At 35.9% G+C, this 16,689-nt stretch overlaps 1 protein-coding gene across 1 annotated transcript; it reads left to right on the top strand.

The window, feature by feature from the left end:
- The first annotated feature begins 15,702 nt into the window (after positions 1–15,702).
- Positions 15,703–16,473, top strand: LOC149553475 (dirigent protein 11-like). Its single transcript, XM_089789906.1, has one exon. It carries the CDS (start codon positions 15,729–15,731, stop codon positions 16,230–16,232), a length of 504 nt encoding a protein of 167 aa, XP_089646032.1. The 5' UTR covers positions 15,703–15,728; the 3' UTR covers positions 16,233–16,473.
- Positions 16,474–16,689: the final 216 nt, after the last annotated feature.

Here is a 16,689-nt window from a genome sequence, read left to right as displayed (position 1 = left end):
TCTTCTCCTAAGAATGATAAGAAAAGGAATGAATTATTTCACATTCGAGTTGTCATCAAGAAAAATAAAGTTGATATAGGTTCTCAAGTTAATTTAATATTTGAGAAAGTTGTTAAGAAGCTTAATCTAACTACAACACCTCATCCGAATCCATATCCTCTTGGATGAGTTTGCAATGATGCACAATTACAGGTAACCAAGCAATATAAGTTAAGATTTTCTATCACTGCAAACTTTGTAGATGAGGTAGAAGCTGATGTAGTCCCTTTAGATATTTGTGGTCTTGTACTTGGAAGTCCTTATTTGTATGATCGACAAGCTATCTTCTATAGGGGGGAAAATAAGTATAATCTATTTAAAGATAAAATTGAATACATTGTACAGGCACATAAGGTTAAGATTAATCTAGCACTAGTTAATGTTGGTCAGATGAAAAGTTTAGTCAACTCTACTAAGAATTTTGTTTTGATGATTGTAAAAGCCAAAGAAGATGAAACATCTGAGGCATTTAAGGGATGTGATCCAAAACATAAAGCTGAAATGGTCAAAGTTGTTTCCACCTACAATGCCTTATTTCAGGAACCGAAGGGATTGCCTCCTAAAAGAGAGATACATGATATTCAATTGCAGCTAGAAGCACCACTTCCTAATATCGACATGTACTATTTATCAGTCTTGCAAAATGAAGAAATCAAGAAGCAAGTTCAGGAGCTCGTCGAGAAAGGAGTTATCTATCCTAGTACTTCTCCTTTCAATTCTCTATTGTGTTGGTTCCAAAGAAAGATGGGACTTGGAGAATGTGCATTGACTATAGGGCTCTGAACAAGATAATGGTAAAGAACAGGTACCCTAGATTCCTAGAATTGATGATTTACTTGATCAGTTGAAACATGCAATTTATTTCACTAAGCTTGACTTATGTAGTAGATATCATCAAATAAGAATTGCAAAAAGTGATATTTGGAAAACTGCTTTTAAGACAAAACATGGACTTTATGACTGGTTGGTTATGCCATTTGGGCTTTGTGATGCACCAGCTACATTCATGAGAGTCATGAATGATGTCTTTCATCCTTTTATTGATGATTTTGTCATAATCTATTTAGATGATATTCTTGTATTTAGTAAGTCTTGGGATGATCATGTAATTCATGTAAAGAAAGTACTTCATGTACTGAGAAAAGAAAAACTCTATGTATAGATGTCAAAATGTGAATTTGCAAAGACATCATTAGTGTACTTAGGCTATGTCGTAGGGGGTGGTCAATTGAAAGAAGACCCTGTGAAGGTCGAATGTATTGTAAAATGGCCTAAGCCAAGTAAAATTACTAAAGTTAGGAGTTTCTTAGGCGCAGTCTAGTACTGGAGAAAGTTCATTGCAAAATTCTCTTATATTGCATCACCATTGCATGCGTGAACTAGTATGAAGGAAAATTTTCAGTGGGGAGGTCCGCAACAGAAGGCTTTTGACACTTTAAAGGAAAAGTTAAGCACTGCACCTGTTTTGGCTCTACCTGATTTACATCAACCATTTGAAATTGAGACAGATGCGAGTGGGTTTGCCATGGGAGCTATACTCATGCAAGGAGGTAAACCAATCTACTACCACTTTGAAACTTTTTTGGGAGCTGTAAGTAACTATCCTACTTATGATAAGGAACTTTATGCTTTAGTTCAGAGTGTTAAAAAATGGAAACACTATTTAATGGGGAAGGAAACTATAATCCACACTGATCACTAGCCACTACAATATTTGCGCTCACAATCTAAGTTGCAACAAAGTAGGTACTTTAGGTGGATGGGTTTTCTACAACAGTTTCATTTGGTAATTAAGTTTAAGAAGGGTTCCCATAAAAAAGTAGCAGATATGCTCTCTAGACCTCCTGCTGAGAATGCTTTGATAATCCTTCAAAATAGTTCTATGGTTCATGAAAGTTTCTAGGAACAATATACTAATGATGAGAACTTTAAGGATATCTATTCAGCTTTAATCTAGGGTAAACATGTAGAAGAGAAAGATTACTATGTGTAGGATAATTTGTTGTACCACTTGGGAAAACTATGCATTCCTAAAGACGAACAAGAAAATGTAATCTGTGAAGCACACACCTCTTTGATTGCGGGACATTTTGGGGTAAGACACTAGCTCAACTACAAAAGTATTGTTACCAGCTTCACATGCAGGAAATTGTCACCAAGTATATAAAAGGATGTGTAATGTGTGTAACTAGCAAACCAAGTCATAGGAAATTGGGTTTGTACACACTATTACCTGTACCATCCCGTCCATGGGAAAGTGTATCTATGGACTTTGTGGGAGGTTTACCTATGTCTAGGAAGGGTCATGATTATTTGTATGTAGTAGTTGATCAGTTCAACAAAATGTCTATTTTAATGCCTTGTAAAAAGCAAGTTACTACTGAATTGACTACTCATTTCTACTTTCAAAATGTATGGGTTCATTTTGGATTACCCACTTCTATTGTATCAGATCGAGATTCTTGATTCTTAGGGGAATTTTGGTCATCTTTGTGGGGACTCATGGACACCAAGCTAAAGAAGAGTACAACCTTCCATTCGTAGATTGATGGACAAATAGAGGTAGTGAACATGACAATTGTGCATCTGCTAAGAGGTTACTATAGTAAACACCCTAAGTTGTGGGATGAAAGTCTTCACTATGTGAAGCATGCTTACAACCATGCATCACACTCTTCTACAAAGAGGTATCCTTTTGAGATTTGCTTTGGTTACTTGCCAAAGACACCAATGGATTTTTATTTTGGAAAGGATGATGTTGTAGATGGACACCATGATGCAGAAAAGGCTATAAAGTTCATCTAGAAGGTCCAAGCAATCCATTAGGTAGTAGAAACATAGTTGGAGCAGAGCCAAGCAAAATACAAGGCTCACCATGATAACCATCGCATTGATCACCAATTCCAAGTTGTGACAGAGTGTAGTTACATATTAGCAAGGAAAGAATGCAAGGTGAAGGAAGGAAGCTCAAGCCTATCAGGTATGGTCCTTTTGAGATCTTGGAAAAGATTGGTACCAATGCTTTTCACCTTAATCTTCCTCCATACATGCAAATTTACTCAATTTTCAATGTTGAGAATCTGAAGTTGTATGAGCCTCCAATGGTCTTGGATGAAGACATCAGTGTTCAGGTTCCATCAGTTGATGATCTTTCACCATAGAATATGTTAGAATTGCCAGAAGATGTTATCCTAGATAGGAATGTCAGAACTTCATGAAGAGGACCAGTTGAATACCTCCGAGTGGGATTGGAGGGGATGCATCCAAGCAAAGCAAGATGGATGGAGATTGGTAAAGTGAGGGAAAAATACCCTCACCTTCTTTTTGAGTAATCCAAACTTTTGGAGGTCCCAAATCTCTTTAGTGGGGAGGCTTGATCCCAGGGATAAAAATTAGTGAAAAGTAAAATGTCCCCAATGCTCCAAGAATCAACATCATTACAAAGTGTTCACAATTTTGACTCCAACATAACTTGAATGGGCAAAATTGGAGTTCAGGTGCAAAAGTTGTGATTGGCCAAAGTTTGGTCAAAATGGGACCAGAGGTTGTAAAAGGGTGTAAAAGTAATAATCCTAAAAGTAGTCAACAATGGATTTCAAATGAAAGAGCTCATCAAAAGCTTTCCAATGGCATTCATTTCATAAAAAAAGAAGATCAGATATAAAAATTATGACAGTTTCAAATTCAGGTAAAAGTATGGATTTTGATGACATCATCATGACATCATAAAATCATAAAGAGAGGGAAAACATTCAAATTCAAATTAAAATGGTTATTTAATTCGAATTAAAGGAATTAGAGAATGGGAGTTGAACTCCTAACAATGGCCTCCTAAAATTAAGGCCAACCAATGGGCTATTTATGGTATATCAAATATTAAGGGAAGAGTTGTTATGTATCCATAACAAATCCGCCCAATCTTATTTAAATAAAGGTATTTGTTGAAAACAAACCTTTAATTTTGGTGTGAGATCATAACAAAATAATGGTAAAAGGGGTAAATTTGAAAATATGTAATCAAAATGGGGGATTATGTTGGTTAATTGTTTTAGCCCATTTTTGGCTAAATTTGATGTATAAAATAAGGGTAGTAGGCTTTGGAAAGGCATCTAGGTGATGAGAAGGAGATTATGATCTTGGAGACTTGATGATTATTCCTACACATTGGAGAATAATGCTACAATTGTGCTTAAAGGGAAGATCTTGAACACTTGTAATTGATTTTCTGAGCAAACTGAATCGGTCCCTCTATTGGAGTAGGACCTGGAGATGTAGTCTGACCTACAGACGAAATCTGTTATCAATTGTGTTCTATCTTAGGTCTCTCTATTCTCTTTCTTTCAGTCATTACCTTTTTATGCTTTGTTCATTTAAGCATTTAAGTTGTGTTAATTTGCTAATTAATGCTTTGAAATTTACTTTTATGTAATAATGTTAAGCATTCCTCTGTAATAGTCCTAGATCCTAATCAGATCATCTGCTAAGGTTTGTATGATCCGCATTTGAGCCCTTTCTGCATTATTGTCTGTCATTCTACATTTAGTGCAGGAATTGATTTTAGCTTATAATGGCCTTGGCCCTCTCTGGCCTAGCAGCTATTACTAGTGTTGGAGTTGCTGCTGCATGCGATAATGGCCCCATCAAGAAAATGCCCATGCAAATTTTTTCTCAAGGTATTTCACGAGGTAATTCCTCTCCCAACTTGGTTCTAAATATTTTTGCTTTTGAATCTGCTTGCCAATGGCTAGAAACCCAAACCCTTATTGGATATTTTGTGGGTTGCACTCCATCTGAAAGCACGCTGCATGAATGGGTATCCAAAGCCTAGTCCCCCCAGGGGATTTTCCTTGAAGGGATTCAAAACATCACCAAGGGTATTTTCTTGTTTCATTTTGGTAACCCCTCCTAGGCTGAGAGAATTTTTTGCCATGGGTCGTGGACAGTTCGCTTGTCTTTGCTTGTTTTCTAGAGATGGTCTCGAGACTTTTGCATCTCGGATGACCACAAACTTAGGATTCCAGTCTGGGTAGAGTTCCCTGAGTTGCCCATCCCTTGCTGGTCTTTTCTCACTAAAATTCCCCAAACTGTGGGCAAAGTCATTTGCGTGGAACCAGACAAATCTTTTAATGCTTGTCCTCAACGGAGGGTCTGTGTTGAGGTTGACCTTTTTAGGGACCTTAAAGAGACTATGGAAATTTAGATTGGTGCTACCACCTTTTCTCAAAAGTTTCTTTACTTAAATCTCTCAAATACTTATTTTCGTTGTCAATCTTTGAGTCACAAGATCAAGGATTTTCCTCTTCTTGAGCACAATCTCTCTCCGGTGTAGGAACCCAAGCCAGCTTCAACTATTAAAAAAGATGAGTGGACAATGATTGTCAAGAAAGGTAAGGGCGCTGCTAAGCCAAAACTAGTTTCTTAAGAACCTAGTTGTCCTAGTTCTAGTGTGACTCCTCCTGTACCCTCGACACCAAAGGCTCCTTTGGTTGTGACGCTGTCACCCATTTCAAACCTTGCATCACAAGGGAAAATTAAGTCAGAGGTTTGAGCTATTTGGGTTCGAGCGCCTCAAGAAGCTTCTATGATTTCTTCTTTGTCTCCCCGTTGCTCTCGTAGCTCTAAAGGCAATAAGTGAAGAGCCATCACTTTGGGTGACTCTTTGTTTGAACCCTCCGCTTTCTTGCATAACAATTTTTCCTTGCTTGAGGATGAGGAGAATATGCAAGTTGGTTTATGATGAATTTTATCTCATGAAATGTGTGGGGGCTAAAAGAACTCCCTGGAAAGTACTATATTCGTGATACCAAGTGTAAGCTTGGCAATATTGATCTTTTGTGTTTGCAAGAAGTTAAAGTCTCTAGGTTCCTACTCAACTTAGCTTGCCATGTGATATGGCTAGATGGTGTTAGTTTTTCTTCTCAACATGAAGCTGGTCAAGGTGGTGTAGTAACTCTCCTCTCCCCTCGACTTTCTCCTTTTGTTATTTCCCATGGTTCTGAGCCATGTAGAGAGTAGTTTAGATTTTGTTGTCTTTTCAAAATCATTCTTTTGGCATTGCCAATATCCATGCCCCTAATGATGCAATTAAGCACTCACACTTGTGGAGGTGGCTAGCTAATTCTTTGCCACCTACCACCAGGTTATTCTGCGAGGATTTTCATATGGTTGAGCTAACTGTCGATAAAGTGGGCCTTCTACCTTTTCGGTGGTCAACTGGTGAGCAAGAAGTTTGGTTCTACATGTGGAACAAGTTGGATCTTTTTGATCCCAATGTTCATCGCCACTAGACTAATGGCATTTAGTACACATGGTCCAACTTTCGAGAGGGAGCTGACAAGGTCCTTAAAAGGTTGGATCGTGCTATGATTTCTGCTCAATCCTTTTTTTCCTTTTCTTACAAAAGTCTACTATCTATTACTCTACTCCCTGAAGTGACTCTTTCGGACCATTTTCCCATCCATTTCTCAATTACTTGGCATTCCACCCCTCCCCATAATTGTAAAACTCAATTTTACCTTAATACTTCTATGTTGTCCCGTCCACCCATTTCCACCCATATCTTACGGACGTAGAACCTTGAACCTAGGCCTCACTCATCCTCTGGGTGGATCTAGTGGTGGAATGATGCCATCACCTATACTGCGAGGTTTCTTCACATTTATGGGAGGCAATTGGCCATGTACCATAAGAGATCCTATGAGGCCACTATCAAAGATCTCCATATGACCATTGGAGCTCTTTCCATGAATCCATTTGATATGGATCTCTAGGTTCGGCTTGCCGACATTTTCCATTAGAAACAAGTTGCAAAAAATTATGTTGCCTGGGGAGCTCAACTCAAAGCCTGTCTTCACTAGCTTGAGGTTGGTGATCAAGCTTCCAAGGAATTCTTTAATGTTTTAAGGGCACACCACTCTATGGTGGGGATCAAACACATTTGGGAGGGTCAACATACCCTCTGTGAGATTCTTGATATTCTTCAATCCTTTGTTCGCCACTATGAGAAATGTTTCATAGCTTAGGGTCCCTCGACGACTAGGGACAAAGCCTTGTAGGCTTGTTTAGCTATCACGCCTAAAAAACTTTCTCTAGAATAATATGCATTCTATGAGTAGAAGCTCACTCTAGAGGACCTTAAGAAAGCTATCTTTTCCATGGTGTATGATAAGGCCCCTGGTTGTGATGGCTTCCCTTGTGAATTCTAAAAAGCATTTTGGGATGAGATTGGTCCTGACCTGCATAAGGTTTATATTTAGGCATACAATTCCCATTCTCTGGGTAATCTTATTAAAAAAGGGAATATTAAGTTCATACCTAAGGTGGGAAATCCTGAAGACATCTACAATTGGAGGCCTATCACATTGTTGAATGTTTCCTATAAGATCATTGTCAAGGCTCTCTCGCTTAAAATCCATCATCTTCTTCCTTAGATCATTCACCCTGAGAAAACATGTTTTATCAAGTTCCATTATATCTTGGAAAATATAATTGCTATGTGGGAAGGGATGGAGTGGGCTCGTCATTCCAAACAACAGGCCATCTTTCTCACAATTGATTTTGCCAAGGCTTATGATAGGATTTAGTGGCCTTTCATTCTAGCCATGCTTCAGGCTCTTAGGTTTGGCCCTACTTTTTTGTGGTTAGTCCAAATGCTCTTTGGAGATTCCTCTACTTGCATCTCCATTAATGGTCATTAGTCTCAAGCTTTTGGGCTTTATCATTCAATTTGCTAAGGCTACCCACTGGCACTCTCATTATATGTTTTGGTAGTAGAAGGTTTTGGGTACTTGCTCGCAAATGCCATCTCTAAAAGAAGGGTCTGAGGTATTTCCATTTTGGATTCCCCTAATTAGCTTGTGAATGGTCATTTTGTAGATCACTCTTTCCTCACTTTCATTGAGGATGAAGAGTATATTGCCTCTGCTTTGCAATGTCTTGACACATTTTGTCTTGCTTCAAGGTCTACCACTCAGTGACACAAAACCCTTTGTTATAGATAGCCTTACCTTCCTCGTCCTGCTTGGCTTGAGCAATACTAGTGGAAATGGGTTCAACATGGGGAAATTTTTTTTTTTTTTGGGTATCCCCTTCACCTTCCAAGCCTTAACTATTGAGCTCTAGAATGCGGTTCTTGCCAAAATAGAGAAGAAGCTGGAGTGTTTGATCACTGAAGCTCTTTCACTAGTAGGAAAATTCCATATTTGTTAGAAAGTGTTGGCCATGACCCATGTTTACTATTCTTCCTATTGGGCTCTTTCAAAGGCCTCATACCTCAAACTTGAATGCCTTTTATGTGACTTCCTTTGGGCATAAGATGCTTCTCACCAGGGATTTCATAGAGTTGCCTGGGATTTTTGCTGTCTTCCCAAGGAGTCTGGTGGCCTTGGCTTGTTGTCCACCCAGAAGCAATGTACTAGTTTATGTTCCAAATGGTTGATTTGATCTCTTTCTAAAAATGAATCCTGGAAGATTGTATTAAGGCATTGCATTTCTGTAGGCTTTCTAGTTCATTGGACAACTTGGAAGGGGATTGGGTTTCAAACCCTTATGATTACCCTTGAACCTATTCAAATTTAGGGTACTTTTTTTGCCAAGAGTATTTGGAAAGCCTGGGAAGTAGTTCAACCTTGGCTTCACTAGGTTGGCAATGGTTTCAGAGACAGGCTTTCCTTGAACCAACATAATCTCTGGTGGTCACCTTTATTTACTATTCAAGGTGTTCCCCTGGCTAAGGTGCACAGGGCTAGTGCTTTGCATTTTTTAAAATGTGGCCTAAGAGCCCCTAAATATCTTTTCTCTAGAGCTACTATGAGCTTGTAGACATGGGAAGACATGAAAGTGAAATTCTGGCTCATTTGTCTTGATCGATAGACTTTTGATCTTCTAGTTTTTGCGACGCCTTCACATTTGTTACATAAAGTGGGCATTCATTCTTCTTGCCCTTGGTGGAAAGACTGGAAGTGGTATCCAGACACTTTGATTACTAGCTATAAACCTAGGTTGGGTTACTGATGGTTGGTTCCTCACCTACCCATGGTTGATGTACTCAACCAACATTGGCATTTGCAATCCTTGCATTGCACTTGGAGTCTTAGGTTCTCCACTATCTGGCATGCCATTACTAAACTCAAAATTGCACATTTTTCCTGGTGCATTTTTTTCCAGGGATTGCCTTTGGGCTCCTGGCTACAATGTCTGGGAGTTCCTAACCCCCATTGCCCTTTTTGTGGTCACCAGAGTCTTTTTTGCACATTTTTTTGTTCTATAGACGGGCTCAATGTTATTGGCAATGGATCCATGATCTCTTTCGCCCCTTCTGCCCAGAACCTTTTTCTTGCCATATGGTTCTTCTGGGTGATAATACCTTGATTCCCTTCAAATACGCCTAGATATGGCATGCTTTCAGATTGGAGATCTTATTTACCATTTGGAAAGATCACAATGTAGTCATTTATGCTCACAACACACTTGACATTAATGTGGCTATGTACTCTAAAGTATGTATTTATAACAATGTCATGTTGTAGATTCATGTACAGATAGATAAAGTGGCTTTGGAGGTGGTGGACTTATAAGAGCTTTTGACTCATTGGGGAAATTTCCCCTATACGGTTGCTTGTGTTCCATCGAATTTGGCCTCCAACAGCTGTACCCCTCCTAGCTGTCACCATCTAGGATGTAGTAGTTTCTCTCACCACCTACATATGCCTCAATCTTAGCAGCACCGTTCTCCCAATGGTGGTGCTTCTGGTCAACGTCGTGCTTTTAGAGGTTCTAGTGGTCAGCATCACTTAGCCTCACCTCCCTGGAAGTCTAGTTCGGGGTGGTCCCTAATGGCTCCTCCTGCTGCTCTGGCTACTAGTTGGCCCTCTGCTCACTTAGACCCCAAGTGGGTGTTTCCCTAGCTAGACTTAGCCATTTCTCCTCCTAGGCCCGAGGGAGAGAAAGATGAAGATAATGCTACTGCTACTAATGACGATTGGGCTCCCCCTGAGTCATCTACTCACCCCACTTTTGGGTGGGGTTCTGATGATAAGGATCCTCCTTCCTTGGCTGGCCCTGAACTAGTAGCTTGAGGATTTCTTTATTTTCTATTATTTTCTGAAGTTTTTTTGATGAATAGCTAATTTTTGGCTACTGGCCGTATGAACTCGTGGGGTGATCCTATATATATCCCCTGGCCTTTTTTTTTGTGAATATGTAACTTTATTGTATTATTTTTTTAATATAAGGAAGAGACTATTTATCAAAAGAAAAAAGTACCAAGTATCAATATTAACTATATTACAATTTATATTAACAAAGGATAGAGTTGTGTGTAACTTGATGTCATTTCATATATGTTGTCATAGTTCAAAGATAATGATGGGAAATTTGTATGCTCAAATATTCAATCAAACAAGGAGGAGTTAAGGAGCATTTTAAATTTATATTAAGCTTCACTCATTACAGTTCCTAAGGAGCATATTTTGGACAATACCAAGAATGTGTATCAAAAAGTGGTGTTTACTTATAGGCAACTTCATGTTTGATTACTAGATCACAATTATGTTTTGTGTAAATGTCACAGTAATAGTTAGAGTGATAACAAGATCTTAGTTCGAAGATATTATTGGATGTCCATGTGTTTTTCTTTCTTATGGAAGATTGGATTCTTTTTCAAATTTATGACACTCTAGCTATGTCCAATGTGAAAATATCTCATGCTAAAAGAATCTAACACACATCTAAAGATAAAATCCTTAACAATTGAAATGCATTATCTACATAAATTATGATAAAAAGTTAAGTCATACATATTGTGTGGAGAAATTAAATGAATATTTAAATCATATTTAAATAACATTATCAAGAGAAATATTAACAAATTAATATAATTAGATTATAAGTGTACAAAATAAGTTTTTCTTGAAGTACTATTTTATAGTTTATAATTTAAGATTTCAATATTTCTTCAACCCAATTTAAAATCATTAAATAAAGTTTTCAAACCTAGGATTAAGATTACTTTCCATTATGGACCTATTGTTATGATTACTTGGCTAGGGATCAAGTGTTAGGTTTAAGATTTGAAGTTACAATTAGAATTAAGGTTTAACATTTAGGATTAAGTTTATTAATGATTAGGGTTAGGTTTAGAATTAATTTTATCAATTTTAATTATATAATTTGGTTAAAATTTTAATCAGTGTTAAGGTTAGGCTTAGAATTATGGTGAGAGTGAGATTTTACATCAAGATTAATACTATGTTTACGGTTAGTGTGTAGTTTTATTAAAAAAGATATGGTTTTAACATAAGGGAGCACATTATGTAATTCCCAACCAAGGGATCCAAAGAACTAACCTAAAGTTTTACTAAGTAAGCAATAACATACAATAATACATAAGAAAACATAAGAGATTACATTACTTAAGGATCCTAAGATGTTGAGTTACATTTAATTTTTAAATAATTATAATAGAAGTAAAATAAATAATGCATCCAAATGAAAGAATAACTACAAGTTCAATCCATTTAAATAATATACATTTATTCCGAATGCCACTTGGCATTAATTTGGAATGCACAATCATCCACTGTACATATCACAAGGTATGAAAGGCTAAAAGAATATACATTTATAAAATAGATTACATCATCCCTTTCTGACCCATGAAACAAAGTACAATACAATAAGTAAAATCATTAAATACTTAGTTTTGTGTTTGGATCCCTTGGTGGGGTGTTACACATTAAATACTTAGTTTTATGTTTAGGGTTTAGATTAAATTATTGTGCAATTATGGTTCTATGTTGAGGTTAGACTTAGGAATATAGGTAGTTTTAATTTCTTTGTTATCTGATTTACAAACTAATTTATAATTAATTATTATTTAGTTGAAATAAATATAAAATATTGAATGTAGTTACATGTTTAAACAATCTAATTCACATCTATCTAATCATTCGACATTGTAATTTTTATTAAATTCATTGAAACATCTAAAATAATAATTTTTAAATGAACATCTACAAATTTTAAAAATGAAAATATACGAAACTATTTAAATGAACTATTACAATAATCTAAAGATAATACTATTAACAATGGAAATTTACAATTTTACATATTAAAAGTGATTTTTAAAAAAATAAATTGACAAAATTATAAAGCATAAAACTAAAAATAGTGAAATAAAATAGTAGAAAACAAAGTAAAATACCTGGTATGCCAAAAAAGAGCAACAGGGGGTCATTAGAATTATAAAAATAGGCTCTTGTATCTTGCTAAAATCAGGTTCACGTTTTGTAAAAATGAACAAAAAACCCCAAAAAATTGGCTTTTGTAGTTTTTTGAAATTGGGTACACGATTTTTAAAATATCAGGTACCTGATTTGTTCAAAATTAGGTACCCAATTTTAAAAAGTGGTTCGGGCACCCAATCCATACTTAAAAAATTGGGTAGCTAGTTTTTTGAGTATGGATTGGGTGCCCGAACCACGTTTTAAAAATTGGGTACCCGATTTTGAAGGTTTCAATTTTGAAGGTTTCATTCCACGAAATTGCGACCCAACTTTATGCTCTTACCTGCGGCTTTTAATCTCAAATCTCTTCTCTCCTTGGGAGTCATTCCTTTAGGAAAATCTCCATATGTTAGGCAATATGCTACTTTGGAAAACCACGAGTTAGTGAGACTCACCAACAAAACTTTTGGTGATTCTTCTTTCTCATATGTAATAGAAATGTTTTCAAAAATCAACTTATACAAACCTTTCCCTCTTACCAAGTTTGTTAGCTTTATATCAATGTCATATTCTTGTAGTTTAACCACCCAAGTAGCCCTTTTATTCAGTCCCACATCCTGTTGAGTTTAAATACTTTTCACAATAGTTTTAGGAATATAAACAATAGAATGAGAATGTAGAATGTAATACCTAAATTGCTTAACTGCCTTTACTACTGCAAAGGCTTTCTTTTCAATGAGTGGATATTGAACAATTCATGCTTTTTCAATAGTACACTCATGAATGCAATAGGGGCTTCATTACCTTGACTATCTTTCTGTGTTAGGATACCCAACAATGTATGCTCATATGCATAAAAATAAATGACGAAATATTTTTTGAAATTTGGAGTCACCAAGGTGGGAGCTAGAGCAATAGACATCTTAATGTCTTCAAATGCTTTCTTACCTTCCCCATTCCACCTGAAGACTTATTTCTCACTCATCATTTTTATTATGTCCTTGGTGAGTTCAACAAGATCTAGCACGAAAGCTTGAAGAAAGTTGACTTGGCCAAAAAAAGATTTGACTCCACTTCAATTCATTAGGAGGCTTAGTTGTTGGATAGCCTTCATCCTCTTAGGATGTATCTAAATTCCCTTCTTTGACATAATGTGTCCTAGCAACTCTCCTTCTTCAACAAAGAAGACTAGCTTTTTAGGATTTAGGGATATCCCATGTTCCTTGCATCTTTGAAGCACAATAAGCAAGTCTTTAAAATGATCTTTTCTCCTCTTAGAGAAAATAGTTAGGTCATCAAGATAGATCACAATGATTTTGTCCCTCAGGTTTTTAAAAGAAGAATTCATGGATCTTCTTGAGCTAGAAGTAGTAGAGCTTCTCAAGAACTTAACTTTATCTCTAGTTGGGTATTTTCCCCTCCTTTTTTTTGTTTCTGTCTAATTCTCCTTTGTTGGTTGTTTTCCTTTCGTTGACTTTTAATTTTGTCTTGCTAGTTGTTTGTTCTTTCTATGTAGTGCTATCATGATCCATCTTTCTCTATAATGGTGTAAAGGGTTTTGACCCTATCAAAACCTACTTTTCACTTAACCAAAAACATATGAACAAAATGATAGTGATAAAATAAGATATATCATTGCAAAAAAATCAAATTTGAAGAGGCTTAAATTTTTTAATAAATATTTACAATTATGTTTGTCTACAAGGCCTCAAGTTTAAACTAAACATCTTGTTGTAGTTGTTATTATTTAAATATTCTTCTATGCCTTCCCATTTTAAGCTTAGGCTCAATACTAGAACCAAAGTTTAAATACATTATGCAATGACATTTGTGGAGAAGGCTAATGTAGACAATCAATGGAAGCTAGGCCCTCTATCAATAACTAGATTAACAAACACTTTTTGCCAATAAGAAAACACATGTATTTCATGTTCAATATATTTATATAAATAATATTGTAAGAATTAAAGATAGTGAAACATGAATGTGTGTTCTTTTTATGCCAAAAAAAGAAGAATGCAATTAATTTTAGAATACAAATTATATAATATTTTAATAATTATAAAATTTCTTTTTGAAATTGTCTATAAAAAAAAAAAACTTGTTTTGGTTGAATATTGTTCATTAAATTCATGTATCTTCTATACATAGCATAGTGATAGGGGAGGAGCCCCACTTGTTGCCTATGTAAACAAGTGAAAATAGCTAAAAGATCAAGGAGAGGACTCATTATTTAGGGATCTTAACTTTGCACTTCTCAAAATCCTACAAAAATTTCAAATGACTACCATTGTTTCACACCACTTTACTTGGCAAGTCTCCTTATAACTAAGTTTTCAAGAACAAATTATCAAATATAATGCAACATCAGTAATTTTATTTTTTCCTAGATGCAAATAAGATACTCACACTTGTGTAGTTGATGTCACATTACATGACTAGTTATTTTTTATGACTAAGGGTACATCTCATTCAATTAAGATAGTTGTCAAACCAATAACAACTTTATTGTCACAGTTATTGGTGCATTATCGTAAAAAAGACATTAAACCAACAATTGTAAATATTAAATTAACAAATGTAGACATTAAATCAACAATAGAAAGAAAGTCATTAGATCATGTTCTTCTCATATATTGTATAATATTGACCCATAGAACTTTCAATTATTAGAATTTATGAACTATTAGAAAATTTAGACATAAATATTAACCATTTTTAAATGACTAATTATAAGTAATTGAATAATATACAAATAATCAAACAAATTAAATCTATTCGACTAAACTAAACTAAACGAAACAAAGGTCTCTCATTTTTCATACTTTCAAGAAACTAAACCTACCATATAAAACTTAAATATCACATACTAAGACTTGTTTCCTAGATTAAAATAGTCAAAATTGCCTTAAAATCTAAAATCTTAATAAGGTTCTTCAATGGCTCACAAAGAGCCCAACAGGAATCAAGTCTTGCTGAATGGAAAGCTCCGACATCATAAGAGATGAAACACTCAAAATAATTGGCTCCCTTTTGAATTTGACATGATTACCATGTTCACATGTTATCTCCCTCGACAAATGGAATCACCATTCCTACGGCTATGACTTCAAGAAAGAAACAAAGAAGGGTTCACAAGAGCATAAACCACCTACATCTGCTATTAACACATAAACCCCGATTTATCAGAAGGAAACCGTTCGATTACCGCAATAGTCTGCCTCGGTTAATGCGCAAACCCTAAATAACCCTAAGTCTTCTCGTAGATCCTATTTTTACGCTTATTCGAACCCAATATAGAAATGGTTACCAATATTATTTCGACATCTGTTTGTTGGAAACTGGAATAGACAAAAACAGTGTTTCATGCCCTCGACTATTTATAAATAGCAAGTGCAAACTCATAATTATTTCCATCCCTTGCTTCTCTTTGCTTTTCTCATCTTTCGCTTATCTCAAGCAATGGATCTGAAGTCGTATATTGTATTATTTTTGATCCTCATGCCCATTTTCCTCATGATATCAGATGCCTCTTGCAGTAAGGAAATGAATATGGTGTTCTACGTGCACGAAAGAGTGAGTGGAGAGAATGCTACGTTGAGTGTATCAGCAGGAGTGAATGGATCATCCTCAAATATTCAGGCATTTGGAACAGTTTTTGTATTGGACGACGTCATAACCGAGGGATCTAACCCCGATTCCAAGCTATTGGGAAGACTTGAAGGCCTTGAAGCCAATTCAGAAGTAAGTGGGGGGAATTATCATATGGTTTCATCTCTCATATTTGAGAATGGGGGCACCCTTGAAATCCAAGGAACAATCAGAACTCAGATGGAAAAGAGAGAGCTCTCTGTGGTTGGAGGAACTGACCAATTCAGATTCGCTCGTGGGTTTGTTATTGTTGAGATTGTAGCATTTGATGCAGTGAATCTCACATTTAAGTTTAATGTTACAGTTCGGACATGATCTCAAATTCACACATCAAGAGTCCCATGTCATTGTTTACCCTGATCATTCCCATGAGTTTGTGCGAATGTGAATCTCTTCACAAGGTGGCCGCCTTGCTAATGCAGCTCTACAAACAAAAGAAGGGACAGTCTGAAAAAATCCCAGCAGAATATTTAGTGGATCCTCCTTTTGATCCCATAGACCTTTAGTCTCGTGGACGTTAGTAAAATAATTTCATTTCATTTCACCTTTATACAAACATTTTGTCATAATGTGTCAAATGAGAAAGAACACTCTGTCTTCTGTTCTCTCTTTATTCCTCTCGAGGTCTAGTTTTTTCGTTAATTTTAAATTAGAATTTCCATCTTAGATAGTTTTTGGAAAGTTAGTTTACTAAAATTAAGATTATTGAGATAGGATTCTGTGGAGATGGTTATCTAATAAATGAAGTTTTGTGGTGTTGAGTTTTAGACAA

This window comes from Cupressus sempervirens, chromosome 6 (assembly GCF_028749045.1).
Source record: "Cupressus sempervirens isolate cs-2001-9-10 chromosome 6, ASM2874904v1, whole genome shotgun sequence".
NCBI lineage: Eukaryota > Viridiplantae > Streptophyta > Pinopsida > Cupressales > Cupressaceae > Cupressus > Cupressus sempervirens.
This window is presented reverse-complemented; position numbering and strand designations above follow the sequence as displayed.

Excerpts from the sequence above, each read along its gene's own strand:
- LOC149553475 (XM_089789906.1), top strand. The coding sequence starts at position 15,729 with ATGGATCTGAAGTCGTATATTGTATTATTTTTGATCCTCATGCCCATT.